General features: G+C 41.1%; 2 protein-coding genes and 1 long non-coding RNA gene across 3 annotated transcripts in view; all 3 read left to right on the top strand.

The window, feature by feature from the left end:
- Positions 1-985, top strand: part of stac (SH3 and cysteine rich domain) — a gene marked incomplete at both ends in the record, with an annotated part of 84950 nt that extends 83965 nt beyond the window's left edge. Inside the window, one exon of the mRNA XM_083633312.1 lies at positions 887-985. Coding sequence (XP_083489438.1) covers positions 887-985 — 99 coding nt within the window. The remainder of the gene's footprint in view (positions 1-886) is intronic.
- Positions 986-4273: 3288 nt separating this feature from the next.
- The window catches only part of strn3 (striatin, calmodulin binding protein 3), a 148140-nt gene continuing 129640 nt past the window's right edge, over positions 4274-22773 (top strand). The window contains exons 1-2 of the mRNA XM_083633395.1: positions 4274-4596; positions 14068-14214. Coding sequence (XP_083489521.1) covers positions 4513-4596; positions 14068-14214 — 231 coding nt within the window. The 5' untranslated portion in view covers positions 4274-4512. The remainder of the gene's footprint in view (positions 4597-14067; positions 14215-22773) is intronic.
- On the top strand, positions 7305-9498 carry LOC310772625. Its single transcript, XR_014552509.1, has 3 exons — positions 7305-7535; positions 8347-8422; positions 8716-9498. It is a non-coding gene; the product is annotated as an uncharacterized lncRNA (long non-coding RNA).

The following is a 22773-nucleotide window of genomic DNA, read 5'->3' as shown; positions in this document are numbered from 1 at the left end:
ACCAACCGGAATGGGAAGCAGAAAGGCGGGTCTTGCGCTCATTAGTCCAATCAGAATCCAATATGCCGGCAGAAAGGCGGGTCTTCCGCTCATTAGTCCAATCAGAATCCAATATGCCGCATTCGCGTGTCGTGATTGGTCGGATTCCGTAGAACTTCCTTCCAGTCTGAAGGTTTTTTTCCCAACTTCCTTGTGCATGTTCTGGGGGTGTAACGTACAGACTGTATATAGCTGCATTCGCCGGATGTAGATGATACAGTCTGTTTTAAGAGACTACCCTAAATTCAAGACACTGGTACTGGCCTACAGGGCAGTACACCAGACAGCTCCCCGGTACCTGCAATCCATGGTCAGGTTCCAAACCTCTCACCGCTCCCTTCGCTCCTCCACCAGTGCAGGTCGCCTCGCCCCTCCTTCGCTACGGGGGCTCAAAAGTCGCTCATCCCGATCTCGACTCTTCTCGTCCCTGGCACCTCAATGGTGGAACGAGCTTCCACCTTCGGTCAGGACTGCTGAATCACTGCCGATCTTTCGGAAAAGACTAAAGACACACCTTTTCAGGCTCCATCTGGGCCCTTCTTGATCTAACTTCGTCTCTCTCTTTCCTTATATATAAAAAATAAAAAAAAAAAAAAAAAAAAAAAAAAAACCTAACCAACCTTGTACCACTAACCTAAACTTGTACCACTGTTCCTTCAGAAGCTGTAGTTGTCATAGACTGTGCTCCATAGTTGATTGTTCTATTGCAGACAAAAAAATGTGTTATTGTAAGTCGCTTTGGATAAAAGCGTCTGCCAAATGACGTAATGTAATGTAATGTAATGTAATGTACCCTAACCCTAACCCTAACCCTAACCCTAACCCTATCTTTCCATCTTGCCCTCAGGTGTGTGTGAGCAGTGAGTGTGAGCACGGCGACTTCATCAGAGTGGCCAGCGGGAAGAAGAGAGGCTATGTGCCGTGTGACGTTCTGGAAATCATCTGAGAGAAGCGGAGAGAGAGATCGTCAGAGAGAAAGAGAGCGAGAGAGAGGAAAGGAGAGAGGAAAGGAGAGAGAGGGAAGGAGAGTACGGTGGCTGTGACAGTAGCTGTGGGGTCAGTCATCAGTCGAGGAGGAATGCCGACCCTTGAAAATGGCTGCGCGGGCCCAATGAGGGAATCCTCCCTCGTCGAGTCTCCCTTTCCTCACTCCCTCTCAGCCCAGAGGGAGAGATGCTGAGATGACGGACCATGTCGTGTTTGCAAGGAGACTACAGGTCACCGTATCACTGGATTCAATTTAATTTAGAGAGCCTATTTATGTTTCTGTTTTTTCCCCTTTAGTTTTTATTCTGCTACAAATTGTGGTTTATTTTGGAAAGTGAGCTGGCAGGCAGAGTTTTTGACCGTACAAAAAGGATATAAATCATTTTTGCCATGATTGTTTTTCAAGGTTTGAAAAACATACAATGACATTCTTCTTACAAGCAATTTAGTCTCTCATGCTTTAACATTATGTTCCAAACAAAAATTTAGCTTTTGAATCAATTATCAAAATAGGTTTTGCTCTGAAATGTCAGATTATTTTCCATGATGTAGGCTAGTCTCTGGTGTGGGCAGCTGATGTAAGATGTAATGGATGAGAATAGCATAAGTTGTGAAAAAATAATTTGTCCCTTTGCCTTCCAAAAATTCTACCATCTCTAAGCACTTACTGTATAATATCTAGCGTCACAGAATGTACCAAGAAACAGCAACACATCAGATGCAACAGTAAGGTGTGGGGGAGTATCTTCAAAGGACTTTGACAATCAAAGAGAAATCACAAATTCTCAATGGTTTTTTAAAAATAGTTGGCTTTGTTACTGCAATTCAGGATTTCACATAATGATGATGATAACACATTTTAAAATTCATATTTCAGAACGTATTTTTTTTTTTTGCTTAAGTTTCAGTCGATGAAAAACCACCAAGTTTAACAGTTTGTCAGTGCTATAATTTATTTTTGAAGGGTTATCTTGATTAGATAAGATATTTTATTCATTTTTGTTTTAGCAAATTGTTTTCTTTGTCCCATACATACAAAGATATGTCAACATTTTCCTCACTGTAAAGGACAAGTGAATGAGACCCAGAAAGTACAGCCAAGGTACAAAACAATTGTTCATGGCATGCATACATTATGTATGTGCTTTATGATATAATAAATGATCAAAGCCCATTTGAACAGCTAGGAATGTCTTATCAACACATGATGGTACAATTATGCATTTTTAATTAGCGCTTTAACTTTAAATGTGATCAGTGATCACTCTCCTGTGGTTTTCCTCAGTCTCAGCACAGACTATTCTAAACAGGATCTAGATAGATTCCTGAATCCTTCAGATCCTGAATTCAGAGTGAATTTATGGCAAGGTGTCACACCACAGTAGATATAGTATATCTCTTAAAGGTAATCCTGCACTGAAACTTGGCTTTATTGAATGTCCAAGACCACTATAATGTCCATACTGTATGTACAAGATTAAAATTCCTTGATTATGACAACCAAGAGAGTTTTATGTGGCGTTTAATTTTTCTTGTCCTTGAAGGAGCAGAGCTTTTGCACACCTAAAAATGACAGGTGCGTAGGAGAAAGTCAAGAGCTAACTAAAGTGAAATGGAGGACTCCCGCACACTGTCTTCACTTGCAATTAAAAGTTTAATAAACAGAAGAATAATGTTTCGGTACACAGACCCGAGTTGAAAAATGCTTTGCACACTCTGGCTCCATATGCATTTTTTTTTATTTTATTACATTTTGGCCATCCGGCCTTCTTCAAGATCAACACGACGATTTCAGACGGCAGCCCGTCTTTATTGTCACACGAACACACTACAACACATGCATGCGGCCACTACACACACTCATGCGTATACAGTATGTCCTCTGCATTTGACCCATCCAGGCTTGTCCTTTCCTCCAGGGGGCAGACCAGGAGCAGTGGTCGCTATTTCTTTCCAGCGCCCAGGGACCTTCATTGGACCATCATTGGACCAACTTCAGATGTTGTTGTCACTGGTCGGATGACGATCTTCTGCATGTTTTTAGTGGGGGGTTATGTACCCAGGAACCCCCTGGGGGGTACGGGGAGAACATGCAAACTCCACACAGAAAGGCCCTTTCGACGAGATAGCCCACCTGGGCAGTAGGCACTGTCTGAAGATATGGGGGGGTCACAACTCCAGCACCCACAGCGTCCCAGGTGAGAATCGAACAATAGTATGACAACAGGTACTGGGGATACAGGCCAAACTCTAGCCAATCAAATCACTTCAGAGTGACAACAGATATACAATAAACATAAAGTCAAGTAGCCTATAAAAATATACATTTAGAATAGGTTTCTAATAATAATATGTAGAAAAAGTTTAAACATCAGCTCTAGATGAACATCATATATAGCCTACTCAATCTAAACATCCAATGACTGGACTACTTCACAGAAAACGCATGGCCATACCAAACGAAGTATTGAATGAAACAGTGAATGAAACAGTCCAAGACGTTCTGGGTAATTAGGGTGCAGCAGCTCATCATTTCCCAATTTCCCCGGGATTCCTCCACCTCGCCCTCCTTCTATCCTTACACACCACTCTCCAACTCTCCTGCTATCTCCGCAGCGCCGTCTAGCGGCCGACTCCAGAACATTACCCAAACATATGAACAGATGACAGTATTCGACAATACCAGTGTAACCGACGTGTGTGTGTCAGTGAATGAAACAGTCCAAGACGTTCTGGGTTTTACTAATAATAAAACTTCTAGCAGACATCATTGCCACTCCCATGTGTTTGATTGTATGTATAAATCCCTCACTTTGGTTATTATGAATGAATGAGTAGAATTGCCTGCAAGCTGCCTGCAATCCAGCTGCCTGCAATGTTAGTTGCGCCTTGTCATTATGAGAGGTGGTATTTCACATGTTTCCCATGAGCATTGAACGCAGCATACTGTAGCTGGATGAAAGAGTATTGAAGGCAAGAGTAGATAGTGTCCACATAGGTACTTTTTTAACAACAGCGCTGCCGCCATTTTGGCATGAAAAAAAAGCCATGGAATGATGTCATTTCTTATCGTGACATCGCAACATCACCATTGACTCAGACCTGCCGAAAGTCTCCTAAGTGGGCGTGTCCGTGATAAACCCATGTGCAAAACGAAGTTGAGGTTGAACCGTCTTGCTTGAAATCCCATCGTCTTTGGAGGCGAGGGTAGGTGAGCGAGAGAGAGAGAGAGAGAAAAGAAAGAGAGAGAGAGAGAGAGAGAGAGAGAGAGAGAGAGAGAGAGAGAGAGAGAAAAAGAAAGAAGAAAGAGAGAGAGAGAGAGAGAGAGAGAGAGAGAGAGAGCGAGAGAGAGCAGTAATGGCGGCCGGTTAGCTCCACACAACACGGCGAGACCGACCACAGCCGCAGCTTCAGCAGGGAGGCCGAGAGGCCCGGAGAGAGACAGGGTGAGCCCTGGAGAAGGGAAGCAGAAACATCAGACTAAAGATGGACGAGCAGCTCCCCCCTCCTCAGCCCCAGCAGCAGCCTGGCCCGGCCAGCAGCATGGCTAACACCGGGGCCGGGCTACAGGTCAGTCGGCTAGCTCTTAGCCTTAGCATTAACAGCTGTTCACTCTGCCGAGCAGGCTAACCCCAGCTAGCAATCTGCCGCTGCCGCTAGTGGCCCGTGGTCGCATTTTGAGCGGCCGGGCGGCGGTGGCATTCCTTCAGCGGCCATCCGGCGGCCCACTGGAGGATGCCGCTACCTTCACTCTGGCGGAATGCCGCTGGAGGGCTAGCAGCGGCAGGCCGTCGGCAAGCCGCCAAGAATTTTCCCTCTCTAAGTACCACATCAGCGCTGGAGGGGCGCTGGTGTCTGGCCGTCGGCAGATAGGCCAAGATACTCCATCCATTAAACTGCATTCATAAGCATTATGAAACTATAGCTCTAATTTGAAACGATGGGCTAAGTTCTGTTCTCTTTTGTTTGAAAGAGACTATTTAATGGATTTCTGTTTTTATTAGGCTACACAAAGGCAAAAATACCTTCACAGCATTCGAAAATGAACTTAGCAAGATTTTCCAAAGCTCTATAGGCCTATGGATGAAAAACACAAATGCCCAAAAATTATACATTGTATTTGAGAAGTTTATTGTAGCCTATTTAATTTCTGTAGTAATTGTTTTGTCCGTGCAGCATTTACTTTTTATTTATGTTGTTCTCTCAAATTTTTGGGTTAGTCTTTGAATTAAAAAACATAGTGGACAAACATTTCTAATCACCTGTGTTGGAATGTTCTTTGAATACCAGAAATCAAAATCAATAGCTTATAAATTCACTTTATTGAATTGTTCACGCCTGAGTCGTAAACCAGAGCAAATTAAAATACAACCGGATGGATGTTGGACTTTGAATGGTTTTGAATGACCAAGCAAAGTGGTCTATAGCTTATGTGCTTGATAGTGCATCCATGGCCTAGCCACTTGACTTGATGTCTAGTGCAGTGGTTCTCAAACTTTAAACTGACACAAATTAGACAACGGAGCCTCATTTGATAATATTTTGTCCCAACTGATATGATTTTTAGCTTTTGTGACTACCCTCCCATGTGTGGTCGTCACAATGTTTTATAATATAAAGTGTATGAAACCCATGACCAAAATACTCATGCATTCTGTCATTGTGTTACTTATCTTTGGAATTCTTCTGAAAATGAATTACTTTTTTTGCTGGGTATACCCCTGGAAGCCCCTCAAGGACCCCTGGGGGTACCTGGACCCCACTTTGAGAACCTCTGTAGATTTTTTTTAATCAAAAAGCTCATTTCTGGCAGTTTGTAAGTAAATAAATAAATAAATAAAATTACTGTAATTAAAAAAAAAATCCATTGTTCTCAGGTGGGACAAGGCCCAAAATGATCACTGTAAGCAGAGTATTGATCACTATAAGCAAATTATTCATAACAGCATGGAATAATTCAGGACCAAGGTTTTTGATCAATATAAGCAGTTGATCACTATAAGTATGTATATATATATATATACACACACAGATCCTTTCCCAAAAATTTGAATATCATGGAAAGTTTTCTTCCATAATTCCTTTCAAAAAGTGAAACTTTCATAGATTATAGATTCATTACACACAAAGTGAAATATTTCTAGCCTTTATTTGTTTCATTTTTCATAATTTTGGCCTACAGCTCCAGAAGACCCCCAATACAGTATTTCAAGAAAGTATTATAGTGTGAAGAAAATCAGCAGTTACTTCTCAGTTATGACTGACTCCAGCCTCAGTCCACTCCCTCTGAATCTCTGCCAAATTTTTTGAATCGTCTTTGCTTGACAATCCGCTGAAGTCCACGGTTATCCATGTTATTTCCATGATATTCAATTTTTTTTAAAGGATCTGTATGTGTGTGTGTGTGTGTGTGTGTGTGTGTGTGTGTGTGTGTGTGTGTGTGTGTACACAAAGGGGAAAAAATCATTTTAGGAGTAGAATGTGAATCTGTATGAATTTTGCAATACAGATGTGGAGACAAAAGATCACTTTTTTCCCCTGCAAAATTACTTATAATTGGCCTAATTTTAATTTATGGATAATCTAGCATTGATGCATTTCTACTTGAACATGTCAAATTTGGAATGTTTATAGAAGATAGCAACATATTTTTGGCAAAATATTGTATAGGCCTACACAAAATTTAAGGCACAACAGGGCTGTGTCTACCCAGTTGTAGCCTAATTTAACCTCTGGAACAATTGTTTTGTCCCTGGAATATAAATAAATAAATAAATAAATAAATAAATAAATAAAGTGCAAATAATAATAGGTAGATGTCCAAGAAGAATAAACGTGGGTCATTTATTCACTGGGTATGCAGTGTTATATTTTTCAGCCAGATGCAGGATGATGGCTCTCTCTCTCTCTCTCTCTCTCTCTCTCTCTCTCTCTCTCTCTCTCTCTCTCTCTCTCTCTCTCTCTCTCTCTCTCTCTCTCTCTCTCTCTCTCTCTCTCTACTTTATTACACTGGTCAGGTCTGCACTGCAGTCTATATATCCCCCCCCCCCATGTCTCATCTGTATCCATTTGTCTGATGTTGTTTTTGTGTGTGTAATGTTAACAGTTTGAAATAAAGATTATTGGGAGGGAGGGGGGGGGGGGGGTTGAGAGTGACGATGGGAAGTGAAGAATTTTGGCACTTTTGCGTTGCCGTAGTGTGACGTTGTGTCTGCGTCCAGGCCATTGAGGCTACGTGTGTCCTGGCGCCATTTTATGAATGGGATTTCAGGAAGCAAACATGCGCCGAGTACTGATAGCAACAATCTTTGAAAAAGTCGTTTTAAACCATGACTTGTCTTCACCTATCTACAAAACACAGGACTGATTATAAAAGCGATATACGGACAATAACAGACCGGTTGGTGGCGATCATCCGCTGCCTTCTTGCAACTTCATCACAAGAAAAACAAGACGTGCATGACAACAAAGAACACTGAAAACTTCGGGGCTCTTTGAAAAGCAGATCGGTAAGAATATTTAACGCTATATTTGTAAATCCTATTGTGCTCTGCTGCGATCTTACCATTAGCCATTTCGCTGGTTAGGCAGATAACAACAAGTTAGATGGCTAATAGTTAAATGTCGTTGTGTAGTCAGCTTTTTGTGTTACACATAGGCCTACAAGTAGCAGAGGCTAGCGTTAGCCACTCTACCCAGTGAAGAAATGCATGGGCCATCTACATCTTGTTAAAAACCTTCCACGTTTCTTGGAGTAAAACGTAAAAAGGCATCGGTTGCAAACATCTATTTTGTGCTCATTCTGGATATATCAATACACCATTAACGGTGTTATTCGGCCGTTTAACGTTAACGTACATAATTCCGTTTGCTTTCGCGGCTATAAACAGACAATTGATTAAACTAACGTTACAGAGTACAGCCCATTGTTAGTGTGTTGCTGCTCACGTTAATTTACTGCGTGCATATTCTTCTGTTTGCGTGCACGGCCATGTAAGATGAGATCAAAACTAACGTTACAGACCGTTACAGTCTGTGACTGTTAGTCTGTAAATCGTTTGTATTATTTATTTCCTTTTACCCCCACACTGATGCAAGCTCTATTTTGGACCAAACAGGCTTGAGATGAGCCATATGAAGCTGCTAGAGTCCAGCAGCTGCATAAATACAAAAATGTGAAATTATTATCGCTTATCGGACAAGAGAAGCAGATATTTGTCTGTTATAGGTATCAGCTCAAAAATCCCTCCTAGCAGCATCATAAAAGGCATTCAAATAGCTATTTTATTTTTCTAATGTAGCTCCCTTTGTTTGTTTCAGGTTGGGCCAATGGACAGCTTTGTCAGAGACACATTGGCGGAGTGGCAACTTCAAGACCTCGTAGATAGTTTTAAAGGTAAGGTTTCTATTTTATTTTTTATAAATATTCTTATGGAAAATTATTATTTCTTTAGCCGTAGCTTGGCCTCGCCTGCCCTATTGGCACGCCCGTGTGTGTGTGTGTTGCTCTCACTAAATATTATTGCATCAGTGATGTCACAATGCCTCCATGTGTAGGTGTGTGTGTGCCCCCCGCCCCCCTTTTTGTTTTAATACATATAAAATTGTACTTCAACAAACTGTAATGACTAGTCTTCATGTCCTCAATCTTTCTTGTTCACCTCTCGTCCATCTCTCTCCGCTGCATAGCTGGGTTTCGGAGGAGCCGGCCTTGTCCACCACGTGCAACGCCGTCAAAGAGAAAAAGACCTGTGACTCCCTCTGCCTGCAAGTGTTCTCGAGTCCAGGAGTCCAAGTCCAGGACTCGTGACTCGACTCGAGGCACTCGTGACTCGGACTTGGCTATCCGCCTCTTCAATGAGACCCGAAAGCCTCCACAAGCCCATGCCCCCCATGGACTTATCCCACAGACACTTGAAGACACTTGACATCTTTCATATGGACATTATTATCCCACGGCCATGGACACAACCATTACACATCACTTAAGGACTTACTGGGCATTTTATGGACTTATTACACGCCACGGACATTTACATGGACTCCACTATGTCACTTTCAAGGTCTGTTACTTTGCACTTTAATGCAAATTAATTTGAAAATTGCCTTTCTGTCTGCCTGATTTGTATTGCTGCGCTGCATACTGCACAAAGACAAATTCCTCATTTGTAACATGTTCATTATGGCTATTAAGTAAGCTTGAATCTTGAGACTATTGTTTATTTATATACTAGACTCCCCCTGCTAGTATTGACTTACAATCATTACAGTCCTTGATAATTACCCACCTATAATAACACACAATTTTATATAAAATTTACTTTTTGGAACACGGTGGAAAAGGAATATCTATGATGTGCTGCTGTGCGTGACTTTATGCCTGTTTTCTATTTGTATCTTTATGACTGTTTTATTTGACTATTGCACTATTTAAGGCAGATTTTGCTTTGCTTTGTTTTTTTTTATACATTATTTTTGGCTTGATGTGTTTTTTTAATATATAGCCTACATAATATGCAACATATAGCTACAGAGTTGTCAAGTTTTTTGCTATTTGCAATGCACAGTTGTCAAATCATCATCCTTTGATTGATTTCTTATGTCCATAAATAAAATAACAAAAAGTTCACGGATCTGTTCTCCTTTAAATTATTATTGTTGTATGAATACTCACATGTTATCATTTAAATCATTGTAATTATGTGCATTATTGAAGTGGTTCTCAACCTTTTTTAACCAAATAGGCTACCTCAGAAATTACCACCATATTTAAGTATGAGAGGAAGGGAGCCCTGCCAGTGGAGAAGCACTGCATGCATGCATTAGCATAACAATGTATATGGGGGCTGGGAGGTGCAATACCAGCGGCATGCCATCAGCGTGCCGTGCAAGGGCCGCTGGCTGTGTACGCTGGTGCCGCCAGCGGACCGCCAGCGAGCCACCCCGGCGGACCGCTGTTTCACCGACTAGCACGACCGCAGCGGAGCCGCTGCGGCTGCCGACGGTGGCCCGCCGAATTGGTCTCCGGCTTGCCGCCGGCGGCCCGCCCATGATCTGCTAGCTGGGACGTTAGCTAACAACAACAACAACAACAACAACAACAGTACTCAGTAGGAGCGTTCTGTCAATATGCTGTGTATGGAGATGTGCTACCTAGCGGCTCTGCGCATGCTCAGTAGCACATCTCAATATTCTAGATGCATCCCCACCTCATGGGAGCATATTGTAATGATGTAATGAAGTGCTTGGATTTGGAGAAAAAAATTCAAGTCCTGGAATACCTTGAAAATACGGGATCAGCCGAGCAGCATTTTGGTAAACAAACCGCATCACTGGAACCCTATGGAGCCCATAGGATGGAGCACGAGGCTTGAGTGTCCGACTCTAGCCGGCCAACTCTGTTTACATTTTAAAAACTGCGACAGTTCACACAACTTTAACACGACATGCATATATTATACATCAAACTCTTGAGCTAATTCTGCTCTCAATCAGAATGTCAAAATATAAGCAATGTGATGTATAGTTTTTGAGATATTACCGTTTGTTTGGCACAACTCATACTAGCAACTGCAGCAGGGGTTCCGCATTTCTGTTTGGCAAGTGACGTCACACTGATTCGTCCTATCCTATCCACTTATTTCTAGCTGCCATGATGCCTTATGGGTGCTTCTTCCTGTGTAATCCTCCCAGCCTTTTTGCTGACAGCTGACACCCGTCTGTAATGTTTCAAAGCTGCAGGCGAACGGAGCAAATCCGGTCCAGCTTGGCAAAAATCTCATCGATAAATATCCAGAGTTGCTCAAAGAGCAACAGAAATAGCGGATGTGATAAATACAATTATTACATTCCCTCAAATAAGTCGTCAAACCAGTCTTATTTATGTGACAAGCAACTCAAATGAACCACATAAGGGCCTGTGTCCACCTAGCGTCTTTTTCCGACGTTAAACGCTGGGAGTGCGCTGGGGAATGCTGATCCCAGCGCACAATATACAAGGAAGCAGTCTGCAAGTAACGTTAGTTCAGCTTGATAGCTGACAGCTAGCATGCTAACAACACAGGTAGGCTACGCACAACACTCACCAGAAATATTAAGTGTCTAGCCGATCTGCTCCCACAATTGAGCCGTTCTGTCTCTGTTGCGATAGTTTTTCCATATGATTAGTTACCAGAAAAGGAGCAGCCGACACCAGCGTCTTTCTGAAAGTTAAAATATTTTCAGCTGGAAGCGCTGGGAGCGCTGGGAGCCGGGCGCACAAAAACGCCGAAAAAAGACGCTGGGCGCTGTGCACTTTCTCTAGACGTCCGTGTGCGCTCGCATACGCTCTCCCCCCATTGGAAACAACTGAAAAAAGACGCTGGACCTGAGGAAAAGACGCTAGGTGGACACAGGCCCTAACACTGTATTTCTTCCCACCAAATGTTTGTTCATCAAGTGATTATACCTAAATTGCTCAGAATCATGTTGCATGCAGTAATGGTGCAGCAACTCTGATGTTACACTATGGTGAGCAGCACACCTGCAGCTGCTGTGGAATTTGTCATAACCTTTGGCTATATTAACTTCACACAAGGCCCAAACAACAACAATCGCTAAATGCAATGTCAAAATAAAGGATGCTGGATTGACCACATCAAACTTTATCAGGCACCTGACAGGTCAGCCATTCATGGTAATGTGAAAATTAACATTAGCTCGTACAGACGGTTAGCACTTAGCAAACATGTTAGCAGATGTTAAAACACTCATTACAACCATAAAAGACTTGAAACCTGACTTGGACTTGCAAAAAATACTTGTCTGATAATCACTGTATTTTAATTGTATTGATATTGGCCATATTTATTCATGGCCATAGTTTTGACCTGGATGTGGAAACAGACCCCGCAGTGACCATTCTGGCCTGTTTTGCTACATTTACCTAGCCCGCCCTAAACCTCCCCGACACGTGAGGGAGGGGGGGAGAGAGAGAGATGCAGGTAGGCGGAGCCGCGGAGTTTTTCTGTTGAGAATAAACAGAGCAGCACTATTCTTACGAGCATCACTTGGTCCACTTCAGGAGCTTGCTGCTGAAAAGTTTGGTGTTGGTCTTTCATAAAAAGTAGGCTAGTAGCCTACGTTATTACCTCGCAGGCTCGCAAGCATTGTGGACTTCCGTGGGCACTGGGCACTATAGGCTACTCTCTCTCGCTCTCTTTAAATCGATGTTTCTCATCTCCTCCCGATCAGAAATGTCGGCTTTTCTTTTTGCATGCCAGAGATGATGGATTATTATGATTATATTGCCTGTTAGAGTGATTTCTAGCACACATCAGCTGACCACGAACAGGCAACATGCATCGCAAACTGCGGTAAAAACCCTGATTGAGACGCATATTCCAAATGCGCTGTATACATGATCAAAGAATCCTCCGAAAACCAGAATAATACTGGAATAACCCAGATGTCTTAATCGGAAAATGCTAAATTCGGAAAAAGGCCAAATTCGGAAAATGCAACTGGAATATGCTGTTTACATGACCCTTATCAAATTCAGAATATTGTAATTTTCCGAATAATTGTGGAATATTGTGTGCATGTAAACGTAGTCAATGATTAAATTACATGAGGCTTTAGGCAACATTCAATATCTTTGGCGATTAGACTCCAGACATCAGCGTGACAACTAAAAGGTTTCTCTTTAGAGGGGAGTGAATGAATGGGAGGGCATGACAAGTAACAGGTCTCTCTTCCAGAACTTTAGCTTAAGTTTTATTAACTAATTATAATGGACGCATGTAATAGGAAGATTTTCTGCAACAGCAAGGCTTGTACATGTTATCAGCTAGTGTTTCAGTCATGCAGTGCCATTTTGAGAGATCGTTGTTACATGACTGAAAAGGTAGTTCAGCTCAGCTAAACTTCAACTCATCGCTCTGGTTGCGCCCCTCGCTGCTGCCATGGCGTTGGACGCCTCTCGTCACCAGCTCTTGTTGAAAATGAATGCTGCCAGCTGCTTTGTAGCTCATGCTCATGTTACCTGTAGAGTAGAGAAGAGGGGAAGGGACAGAAAAGATCACTCAATCAATCAATCACAGAAAAGATGACAGACATTAGCCATTTCTAAACACACAGTGAATGGGCTGGGCGATAAAACAATCTCGATAAATTTCACGATCAAATCTTCCACGATAACGATGATAAAATTATGAGCTGTAATTTCGATAAAGTAATTTTTTTAACAAATTTCACAGCAGAGAAACAAGTGCGTGCTTCCACAATCTTGGCTCCTCCTCCCACTCAGTCACAACTCAGTCTGGCCGCACATTGCAGCTCTCCAATATCCAGCTCCTAGCAGTCTGCTAAATGAGGAAATTAGCAGTCCAAGCGAAACTGAGGGTCGTTGTACTCTAAAAACTGCCCTGGATCAGTTTACTGAGTTTATCAGTCAGTTGTCTGTCTGACAAAGCACAGGTTCGGTGCGGTGTGAAGAACAATATCAAACCGGTTTTTAAAAAATGACACCAACCCATGCTTAAGCCCTTGTCAAGCTGACGTTTGAGTGTACAGGACCAGCTGCCACCGGCAAGGCTCCAAGTTGAGGTGATTGCGGAATGATATTTCAGCATTATCCAGGAAAGCAGCATCCGCATCAGTGCGTCACGTTTTAAACCTTTTTTATGCAGTCTGTGACTAGGCTGTGTGGGCCTGTAAAGTAATTAACTGTTAAGACAAATTTCAGCCTGTGGGAATCACTGAATCCCCCATGATCAATGTGATTCCTTAACGATCAATTATCAATTTTCAATTATTTATGCCCATCCCTAGAACAGAGTAAATAAGATAACTTATTATCAACAGAGAATGTCTGACAGTGGTAATGAAAATGAAAAAAATTATGAGATGTATTGAATGAAATTACAGGTAAAAAGTGGGCCTGCACTACTTTTGTTGAATCGGATGGTGTCTATTTAACCTAACAGCAGCTGTGTTGTCTCTGTGCTTATTTTGGCCTAATGTTTTAACTCCTTATCTCCTTCACTTTCACTGTGAACGCAGCAGCTGTACACGGGGGCTGGGGAGGAGGCTCCGCGGGCCGGGCAGCAGCTCTACACCATCCCGGGCATCCTGCACTACATCCAGCATGAGTGGGCCCGCTTCCAGATGGACCGGGCGCACTGGGAGGTGGAGAGGGCCGAGCTACAGGTCAGTCAGTTAGCAGCTAGCTCTTAGCCTTAGCATTACCCACTGTTTACTGTGCCATGCTACAGGTCGGGCAGTCAGTTAGCAGCTGCCGCATGTCATCCCCTCTCTCTCTCCCCACCTTTCCTGTCTGCCTACTGTCCTGTCGATTAAAGGCAAAAAAAAATGCCCCCCAAAAAATAAAATACTGGCGGCCATCGAAATCAAGTGTATCGTCCATATTCTTGAAATCAGATAAATCTCTGTAGTGTTTACTCCATGCAAAACATGGCAGCTTCTGAACTCTCAACTGATGTGAGACTTTGGATGGCAAGGTGGCTCAGTGGTTAGCGATGTTGCCTCAAAGTAAGAAGGTCCTGGGTTCGAACCCCGGTCCGTCTCAGGTCCTTTCTGTGTGGAGTTTGCATGTTCTCCCCGTGTTTGTGTGGGCTTTCTCCGGGTGCTCCGGTTTCCTCCCACCATCAAAGACATGTATGTTTAGTTAGGGTTAATATCCTGTCAGTGCCCCTGACCAAGGCGATGGTGAAAGAACTGGAGTTGGTCTCCGGGCGCTGCACTGCCGCTGCCCACTGCTCCTAGTTCTAGGACAGTTCCTAGTAGAGCAGTGTTTCCCCTACCATTCTACAGGTCCAACGACGCCCCTGCCAGACCAGATTCTTTTTTTGCAAAAAAATAAATAAATATATATATATATGTATATATACTGTATATAGTTTTTTTAAGATTTTTTTTCTGCTCTCTCTTTTCTGCTATTGTTGCATTTTACAATGCAACTATATATATATTAGAGATGCTCCGATCAGCTTTTTTTAGGCCGATCACCGATCACCGATCACTGGAAGCAGTATCTGCCGATCCCGATATCGCCGATCACCGATCACTGATTTTCTTCACACTATAATAATTGATTGAAATACTGTATTGAGGGTTTTCTGGAGCTGTAGGCCAAAATTATGAAAAATGAAACCAATAAAGGCTAGAAATATTTCACTTTGTGTGTAATGAATCTATAATCTATGAAAGTTTCACTTTTTGAAAGGAATTATGGAAAAAAACTAATTTTCCATGATATTCTAATTTTTTGGAAAGGATCTGTATATATATATTTATATTTTATATTTTGTATTATTATATTTATTACACTCTCTCTTAAAGACCATTTCAATATTAATCTGAATTGATCTGAATTAAACAAGCATTCAGACAGTCAGAGGGAAAGTAGTAATACATAACCTAACAGGGATGCTTTTAGGACCCTGGGGAGTCGTAGAAGCCGGACAGCTTTGCCAAACCACAGCTGTGTTTACTCAGTGCTCTCTCGCTCTCTCTCTCTCGCGCTCATTGCTGCAGCGCAATCAGCTGCAATGAGCGCCAATGAGCTGCTGCACGGATGTCCATGGCATGAAGAGAGAGACTGAAGGAAGCGGTGCGTTTGGAATGAGAGAGTGTGTGTGTGTGTGTAATCTGATACCTTGAGTGAGGGAGGGAGAGACAGAGGAGTGAAGTCATTTTAGGTGCGCACTGCGCACACAGTTAATCATCTGGAATGCATAGTTAATTGTCTGGAATGCATCAGATCGGCCTGCTTTGATCGGCTATTTTGAGAACGCCGATCAAAGCCGAAATAGGCCAAATCGGCCGATTCCGATCAAGTGCCGATCGATCGGAGCACCTCTAATATTTAAGCAATATATCACGAGAGCAAGTGTGTTGTGGTGAATATATCCCGCTGATAAGCTGTTATCCCACGAGGCCGCAGGCCTCGTGGGATAACAGCTTATCAGCGGGATATATTCCACAACACACGCTGCTCAAGTGCTATATTGCTTTTATAAAACGGTTTCCAAGTATAATAATATAATAATAATAATACTATAAGTCCGACTGGCATGGTATTCTGAGAGTCAGTTGAAACACTACTGTAAGGCGGGACCTCTAGCAAGAAGATAGACGTGCGGGTGATTTGATTGGATCGTTCTGGAGACTGAAGTCGACATTGGCCAATCCTGGCGCTTGCTGAGAGCTTTTTGCAAAGTCCGACACCAGAGCCGTATGCCGACACCAAGTAACGTTACGTCTTATTTAGAAATGCGGGGTTAAGAGTGAGGGCGCGCGAGAGAGGGGTTAAGACATTAGCCCGCGTCTATTCTTGTACAAAACATCATTTTCTGCGAAGTATTAGTAAAGTTATAAGCGAAGATCGATTCACAAGGATCTGAAAGTTGTCTCCGCCATTTTGTTTTTGAGGTAACCAAAGCCTAAGAGAGTTGCGCCATCATGCGTCTGGCTGCAAGCGAGTAGCTTTTTGTTTTGACACTACTGTAAGGCGGGACCTCTAGCAAGAAGATAGACGTGCGGGTGATTTGATTGGATCGTTCTGGAGACTGAAGTTGACATTGGCCAATCCTGGCGCTTGCTGAGAAGCTGAGAGCTTTCTGGAAAGCCCAACACGGAGCTCGAGGCAGCGCTGCCTTTTAGTAAGAGAGTTGCCATGGCAACCAATAACCCATGGCCATGGGTTATTGAACTCGATTACTGGAATTATACAATGGCTGTGAACCAATCAGATTGCTTGATTTGAGAGAGCCGTTTTATAAATATATATATATATTAGGGCTGTCAGCGTTAACGCGTTAATCGCGCGTTAACTCAAATTCCTTTTAACGCCACTATTTTTTTTTACGCGCGATTAACGCATGCACTTTCTTTGAAGTTTGAGCCTTGGTCCGACCCGTAGTTTGGCAAATCAGGAAGCAGTAACGTTGATAGCAAGCAGAAAGAAACCCCTGTGAGCAGAAAAGGAGGAAGAAAATGGGTATAATGTTGGCAAGTTCAGCTTAAAATTGAGAAAATGTCCCACATTTTGGGTGAGAAAGAGGGCACATCAGCGCGATCAGACCGTTGCAGAGAGAGAGAGAGAGAGACAGATGGAGCCCGGGGGGGAGAGAGGCAGAGAAAGCGAGCGAGACAGACAGACAGGGAGGGCAATCAGACCAGAGTCAGAGAGAGAAAGAGAGAGGGGGAGAGAGCTGGCACACAGCTGCTCCTGTGCTCTTTTCTTCAGATGAACCAGTAGGCTAATTATGCAGCTTACTACAGTAGCCTATATGCTTCTACTTCACTATACAGTATGGTTCAGCATGCACACCCTTGAGGTTATTCTCAAGAATACTCTGGACAGTATTTGTCATTGTTCCAATAATAATAAACATATCAGCATAAAGCAAGCATATTCGTCTACTCCCATGTTGATAAGAGTATTAAAAACTTGAAAAATATCGGTTTAAGGTAGATTTAGAACAGATAAAAAATTGTGCGATTAATTTGGATCAATCACAATTAACTATGGACAATCATGCGATTAATCGCGATTAAATATTTGAATCGATTGACAGCCCTAATATATATATATATATATATATATATACGGTATATATATATACCGGTATATATATATTAGTGTTTGAAATTGTAATCACCAACCATGAAATCTTGTATTGCTAATTTCTCTTGTCCACAGTGACATATTGGGTCATCATCTTGTTTATGCATCGTGCACAAGGAGGATCATGACAAGTCTGCAATTTCGTCACACTCAGGCAGCTCACAGAGTGTATAGTATGTAACTCTATGGGACAAATGTAGCTCTATTTTCCCACAGGCCTTAGGCGCAGAAACCGGCGTTAAACACAAAAAAACGTGCCTTGCGCCTGCCTCGGGAAAATAGCAACATGGTTTTAGGCCACGAAATGCGCTTTATGCCAAAGAGGCGTGGTGCAGTGCCAGAATATCTGAAACATATATGTCCTCCTGGGGCTATATATATCCCTCGCAGATTTAACGTGATTTAGATGAGTGACAGCGTAACGCGGTTCTACTGTCATGTCCTACTGTGATGTCCGCTCCAATAAATTGGCCCTACTTCACATTTACTTTTACAAAAAAAAACACATTTATGCAATGACTTTACATAATGTAGGCTATATTTATGTGCATCATCCTACCTGTGCAGCAGGGGAGAAGAAAAGGTAGCAAAACGATATCATTCTGGACAAACTTTCACCAATCTAATCTCATCATGACATAGGGATAGGCTATATTTTTCTAGCTGATGCGTTTAGAACATTCTTTTCACTTTGATCTTGCTATAGTGTAGCGTATTTACAGGCTTGCAGTATTTAAACTGCAGTTAGATTGGTTTGAGAAGAATAATAATATGGAATAATAGCCTATATATGGAGACAGACAGACGGGGATGAAAGGGAGGGAGGGAGATCAGGGCCCTCGGCTTTTCTGAAGCCGGACTGGATCGCTCCGTGGAATTGGAGCTTAAAAGGGAAGCTTGTAATTCGTTTACTGCACTTCCCCAATGAGCAGATTGTGCATAATTTTACGCTTAAAAGGCGTGGTTATAATGCTTAAGGCCACCTGTAGCGCCGACACCAAAATATCGAGTGCGCTGGTCAACACCCACTAATCTGCGCTGCGCCTGGCACTAAGCGCAGTTTATAGGCCGATGCAACGATAGAGCCCATGAAGGCTTCAGGGCTAGTGATTATGATATGATTTGTCTGTTTTGTCCTTTCACTAATCTGCTTCTCTGATTTGTCTGTTTCTACTCAAATCAACTTGTTTTTAGGGGTTTGTTCTCCTTTAGTCGAGAAGCCAGATTTCTGGGTTTTATGGGGTAATAATAACCATTATCATAAAATTCAAGATGTGTGGCATACAGTACATGGTTATGAAAATAATATACTATATCTTCACCTGATTCTTTTTGTTCAAATACCCATTTGGATCAGGTTCATATGTCATCTAGGAGTCAGCATAAGGAGTTAAGTGTAAACTTCAGTTATGCACATTAAAAATCCAAGATGGCGACCTAAACCTGTGCCATTTGATCAGCTGTACTGATTTCTAATTGGCAGCATTGGATTTCCTGCCCCCACCCCCCAAAAAAAATAGATTTAACCACTGGAATCATGAGCCTAGGTACGGTAATCTAGAAGTAAGATATTGGAAAAAAAACTATTTTTAAAGGTCACTATGTTAAAACACCCAAGATGTCCACCATATTGGCTTCTGTGAAAATGGAATCATGCATTTTCTGAATCATTATTCTATGAAGTTTTCAAAAATGTATAGTTTTCCTAATCTCCCAAAAAACTGAACGAACTCATAGGTCTGGACTGAACGAACTTATAGGTCTAGACATAGTGAAGCAAACTACAAGACAGCAGGCTGAGAGATGGAAATAGAGCGGCTCACATTGATGCCAGTATAATGGATATATAAAGGATATGAGCCGCTGCGTTAATATAATATAATATAATATATATAATATAATAAGTATAATAAGGATATGAGCCTCTGCGTTAATATAATATAATATAATATATATAATAAGTATAATAAGGATATGAGCCTCTGCGTTAATATAATATAATATAATATATATAATAAGTATAATAAGGATATGAGCCGCTGCGTTAATATAATATAATATATATATAATATAATAAGTATAATAAGGATATGAGCCGCTGCGTTAATATAATATAATATAATATATAATATAATAAGTATAATAAGGATATGAGCCTCTGCGTTAATATAATATAATATATATATAATATAATAAGTATAATAAGGATATGAGCCTCTGCGTTAATATAATATAATATATATAATAAGTATAATAAGGATATGAGCCGCAGCGTTAATATAATATAATATAATATATATAATAAGTATAATAAGGATATGAGCCGCTGCGTTAATATAATATAATATAATATATAATATAATAAGTATAATAAGGATATGAGCCTCTGCGTTAATATAATATAATATAATATATATAATATAATAAGTATAATAAGGATATGAGCCTCTGCGTTAATATAATATAATATAATGTATATAATAAGTATAATAAGGATATGAGCCGCTGCGTTAATATAATATAATATAATATATATAATAAGTATAATAAGGATATGAGCCGCTGCGTTAATATAATATAATATATATATATAATATAATAAGTATAATAAGGATATGAGCCGCTGCGTTAATATAATATAATATAATATATAATATAATAAGTATAATAAGGATATGAGCTGCTGCGTTAATATAATATAATATATATATAATATAATAAGTATAATAAGGATATGAGCCTCTGCGTTAATATAATATATATATAATATAATAAGTATAATAAGGATATGAGCCTCTGCGTTAATATAATATAATATATATATAATATAATAAGTATAATAAGGATATGAGCCTCTGCGTTAATATAATATAATATATATATAATATAATAAGTATAATAAGGATATGAGCCTCTGCGTTAATATAATATAATATATATATATAATATAATAAGTATAATAAGGATATGAGCCGCTGCGTTAATATAATATAATATATATAATATAATAAGTATAATAAGGATATGAGCCTCTGCGTTAATATAATATATATAATATAATAAGTATAATAAGGATATGAGCCTCTGCGTTAATATAATATATATAATATAATAAGTATAATAAGGATATGAGCCTCTGCGTTAATATAATATAATATATATATATAATATAATAAGTATAATAAGGATATGAGCCTCTGCGTTAATATAATATAATATAATATATATAATATAATAAGTATAATAAGGATATGAGCCTCTGCGTTAATATAATATATATAATATAATAAGTATAATAAGGATATGAGCCTCTGCGTTAATATAATATATATAATATAATAAGTATAATAAGGATATGAGCCGCTGCGATAATATAATATAATATATATAATAAGTATAATAAGGATATGAGCCGCTGCATGACAATCTGCTGTTTTTTTCAGGCCGACATTGTAAATAAGAATTTTGTTCTTAATTGTCTCGCCTGGTAAAATAAAGGTAAAATAAAAAAATGTTTACAGGACGTGATGTATGCTTTGCGGGTGCCCCTATGGCTTCTACTCCAGGCCGTTGCTCAGCGCGTTCTAGCTCTATAATGTGGCTGTGGCTCAGGAGGTAGAGCAGGTCGTCCACTAATCAGAAGGTTGGTGGTTCGATCCCCGGCTCCTCCAGTCCGCATGTCGAAGTGTCCTTGGGCAAGACACTGAACCGCAAATTGCCCCCAATGGCTGTGCCAGCACCCTGCGTGGCAGCTGGCCGCCTTCGGTGTGTGAATGGGTGAATGTAGGCACATTGTAAAGCACTTGGGATAAAAGCGCTATATAAATGCAGTCCATTTACCATTTACTATATAATGCTTTATTTTCAGAAATGTATGTTCAGCTTCAGGGTGACTTGCAAAACATAAATCCAGCTGGAAATAAGGTCCAGGTTCAGGTTGTAAAAAAACCTGAATTCTCCTTTAAGACGAGCTGAACCCAAAAATTATTTTTTATTTATTTATTTTAGTTCACCTATTTATATTCAGTGCACCTAATGTATGCAAAACACTTCACAAACAAATTGATTTAGTTTTCCGCACTTTTTCACATCAAAAGTAAATTTTTCAAGATTTCATTTATAACAGTAATCTACACTTTGCTGACGTCAGCTAGTACTATCAAATTTCTACCCCATCATCTCAGGACATGCCAGCTGTCAATCAATCTTCATTTCGAGTATAGTTTTCTCCTCGAAATGAAGGAGAAAATGGCGCCTAGTGCCTGTAACCTGGCAGAATTTCTAGCCCATAAACTAACTAATAAGTTGGCCAATAAGTATGTAACATACAAAATAAAGCAAGAGGTAATGTCTTCATTTCATGTATAATGCAAAGACCTGTAACTGGCTCGTTAAACTCGCATTCAAGGAGTAACATTAACACATTGAGTGCCAGCGACGCCATATGGCGTCATTAGAAATTTACCGTAGAGTGCCAGCGACGCCAAATGGCGTCAATAACTCGAAATTGTTTTTTTGACGGGGGGGTGTCCATCTCAGCTTCTTACATCGCCTCTTACAATATCAGAGGTATTGAATGTGTCTAACCTATTTTACAGAACCCTTAGGTGGCGACAGCGCTCTCCAGATGAGAGAACGTGGAGTGAAACACACAGAAGAAGTCATTGGGGAAAAGGAAATCGCATCGCATCCGTCCGTATGCAGCGGCTTCATTGAAGCATAACGTTTAGCTGTGCCCCTGCAGCAGCCAATCTGCTATCACAATTGAGCACCTCGGTGTCCGCTGCAACAGCCTCCGTGTCCGCTGCAACACCCATTCGCATGATCAGCCGTGGATTTGTTATTATTCTCAACTGAAGCATGGGAGCTGGTACACGCGGCTGTAAAAAAGCTGGATCTAGCGGACTTTCAGTGCTGAGCAGACGCAGAGCAAACAGCAGAGCCAAGCAGAGCAGAGAGACACTCCTCCCACAACGGGGGGGGGGGGGGGGGGGAGGAGGAGGGGGGGAGGTGGGGCACGCAGAGCAGCACACAACACAGACCCAGACAGCAGGACAGGGTTGGCAAACGCAAGCCAGAATATCCGATGCCCACCAGCAGCAAAAGATCAGCAAGAA

This window comes from Poromitra crassiceps, assembly GCF_964638095.1.
Source record: "Poromitra crassiceps genome assembly, chromosome: 3".
In the NCBI taxonomy this organism is placed as follows: Eukaryota; Metazoa; Chordata; class Actinopteri; order Beryciformes; family Melamphaidae; genus Poromitra; species Poromitra crassiceps.
This window is presented reverse-complemented; position numbering and strand designations above follow the sequence as displayed.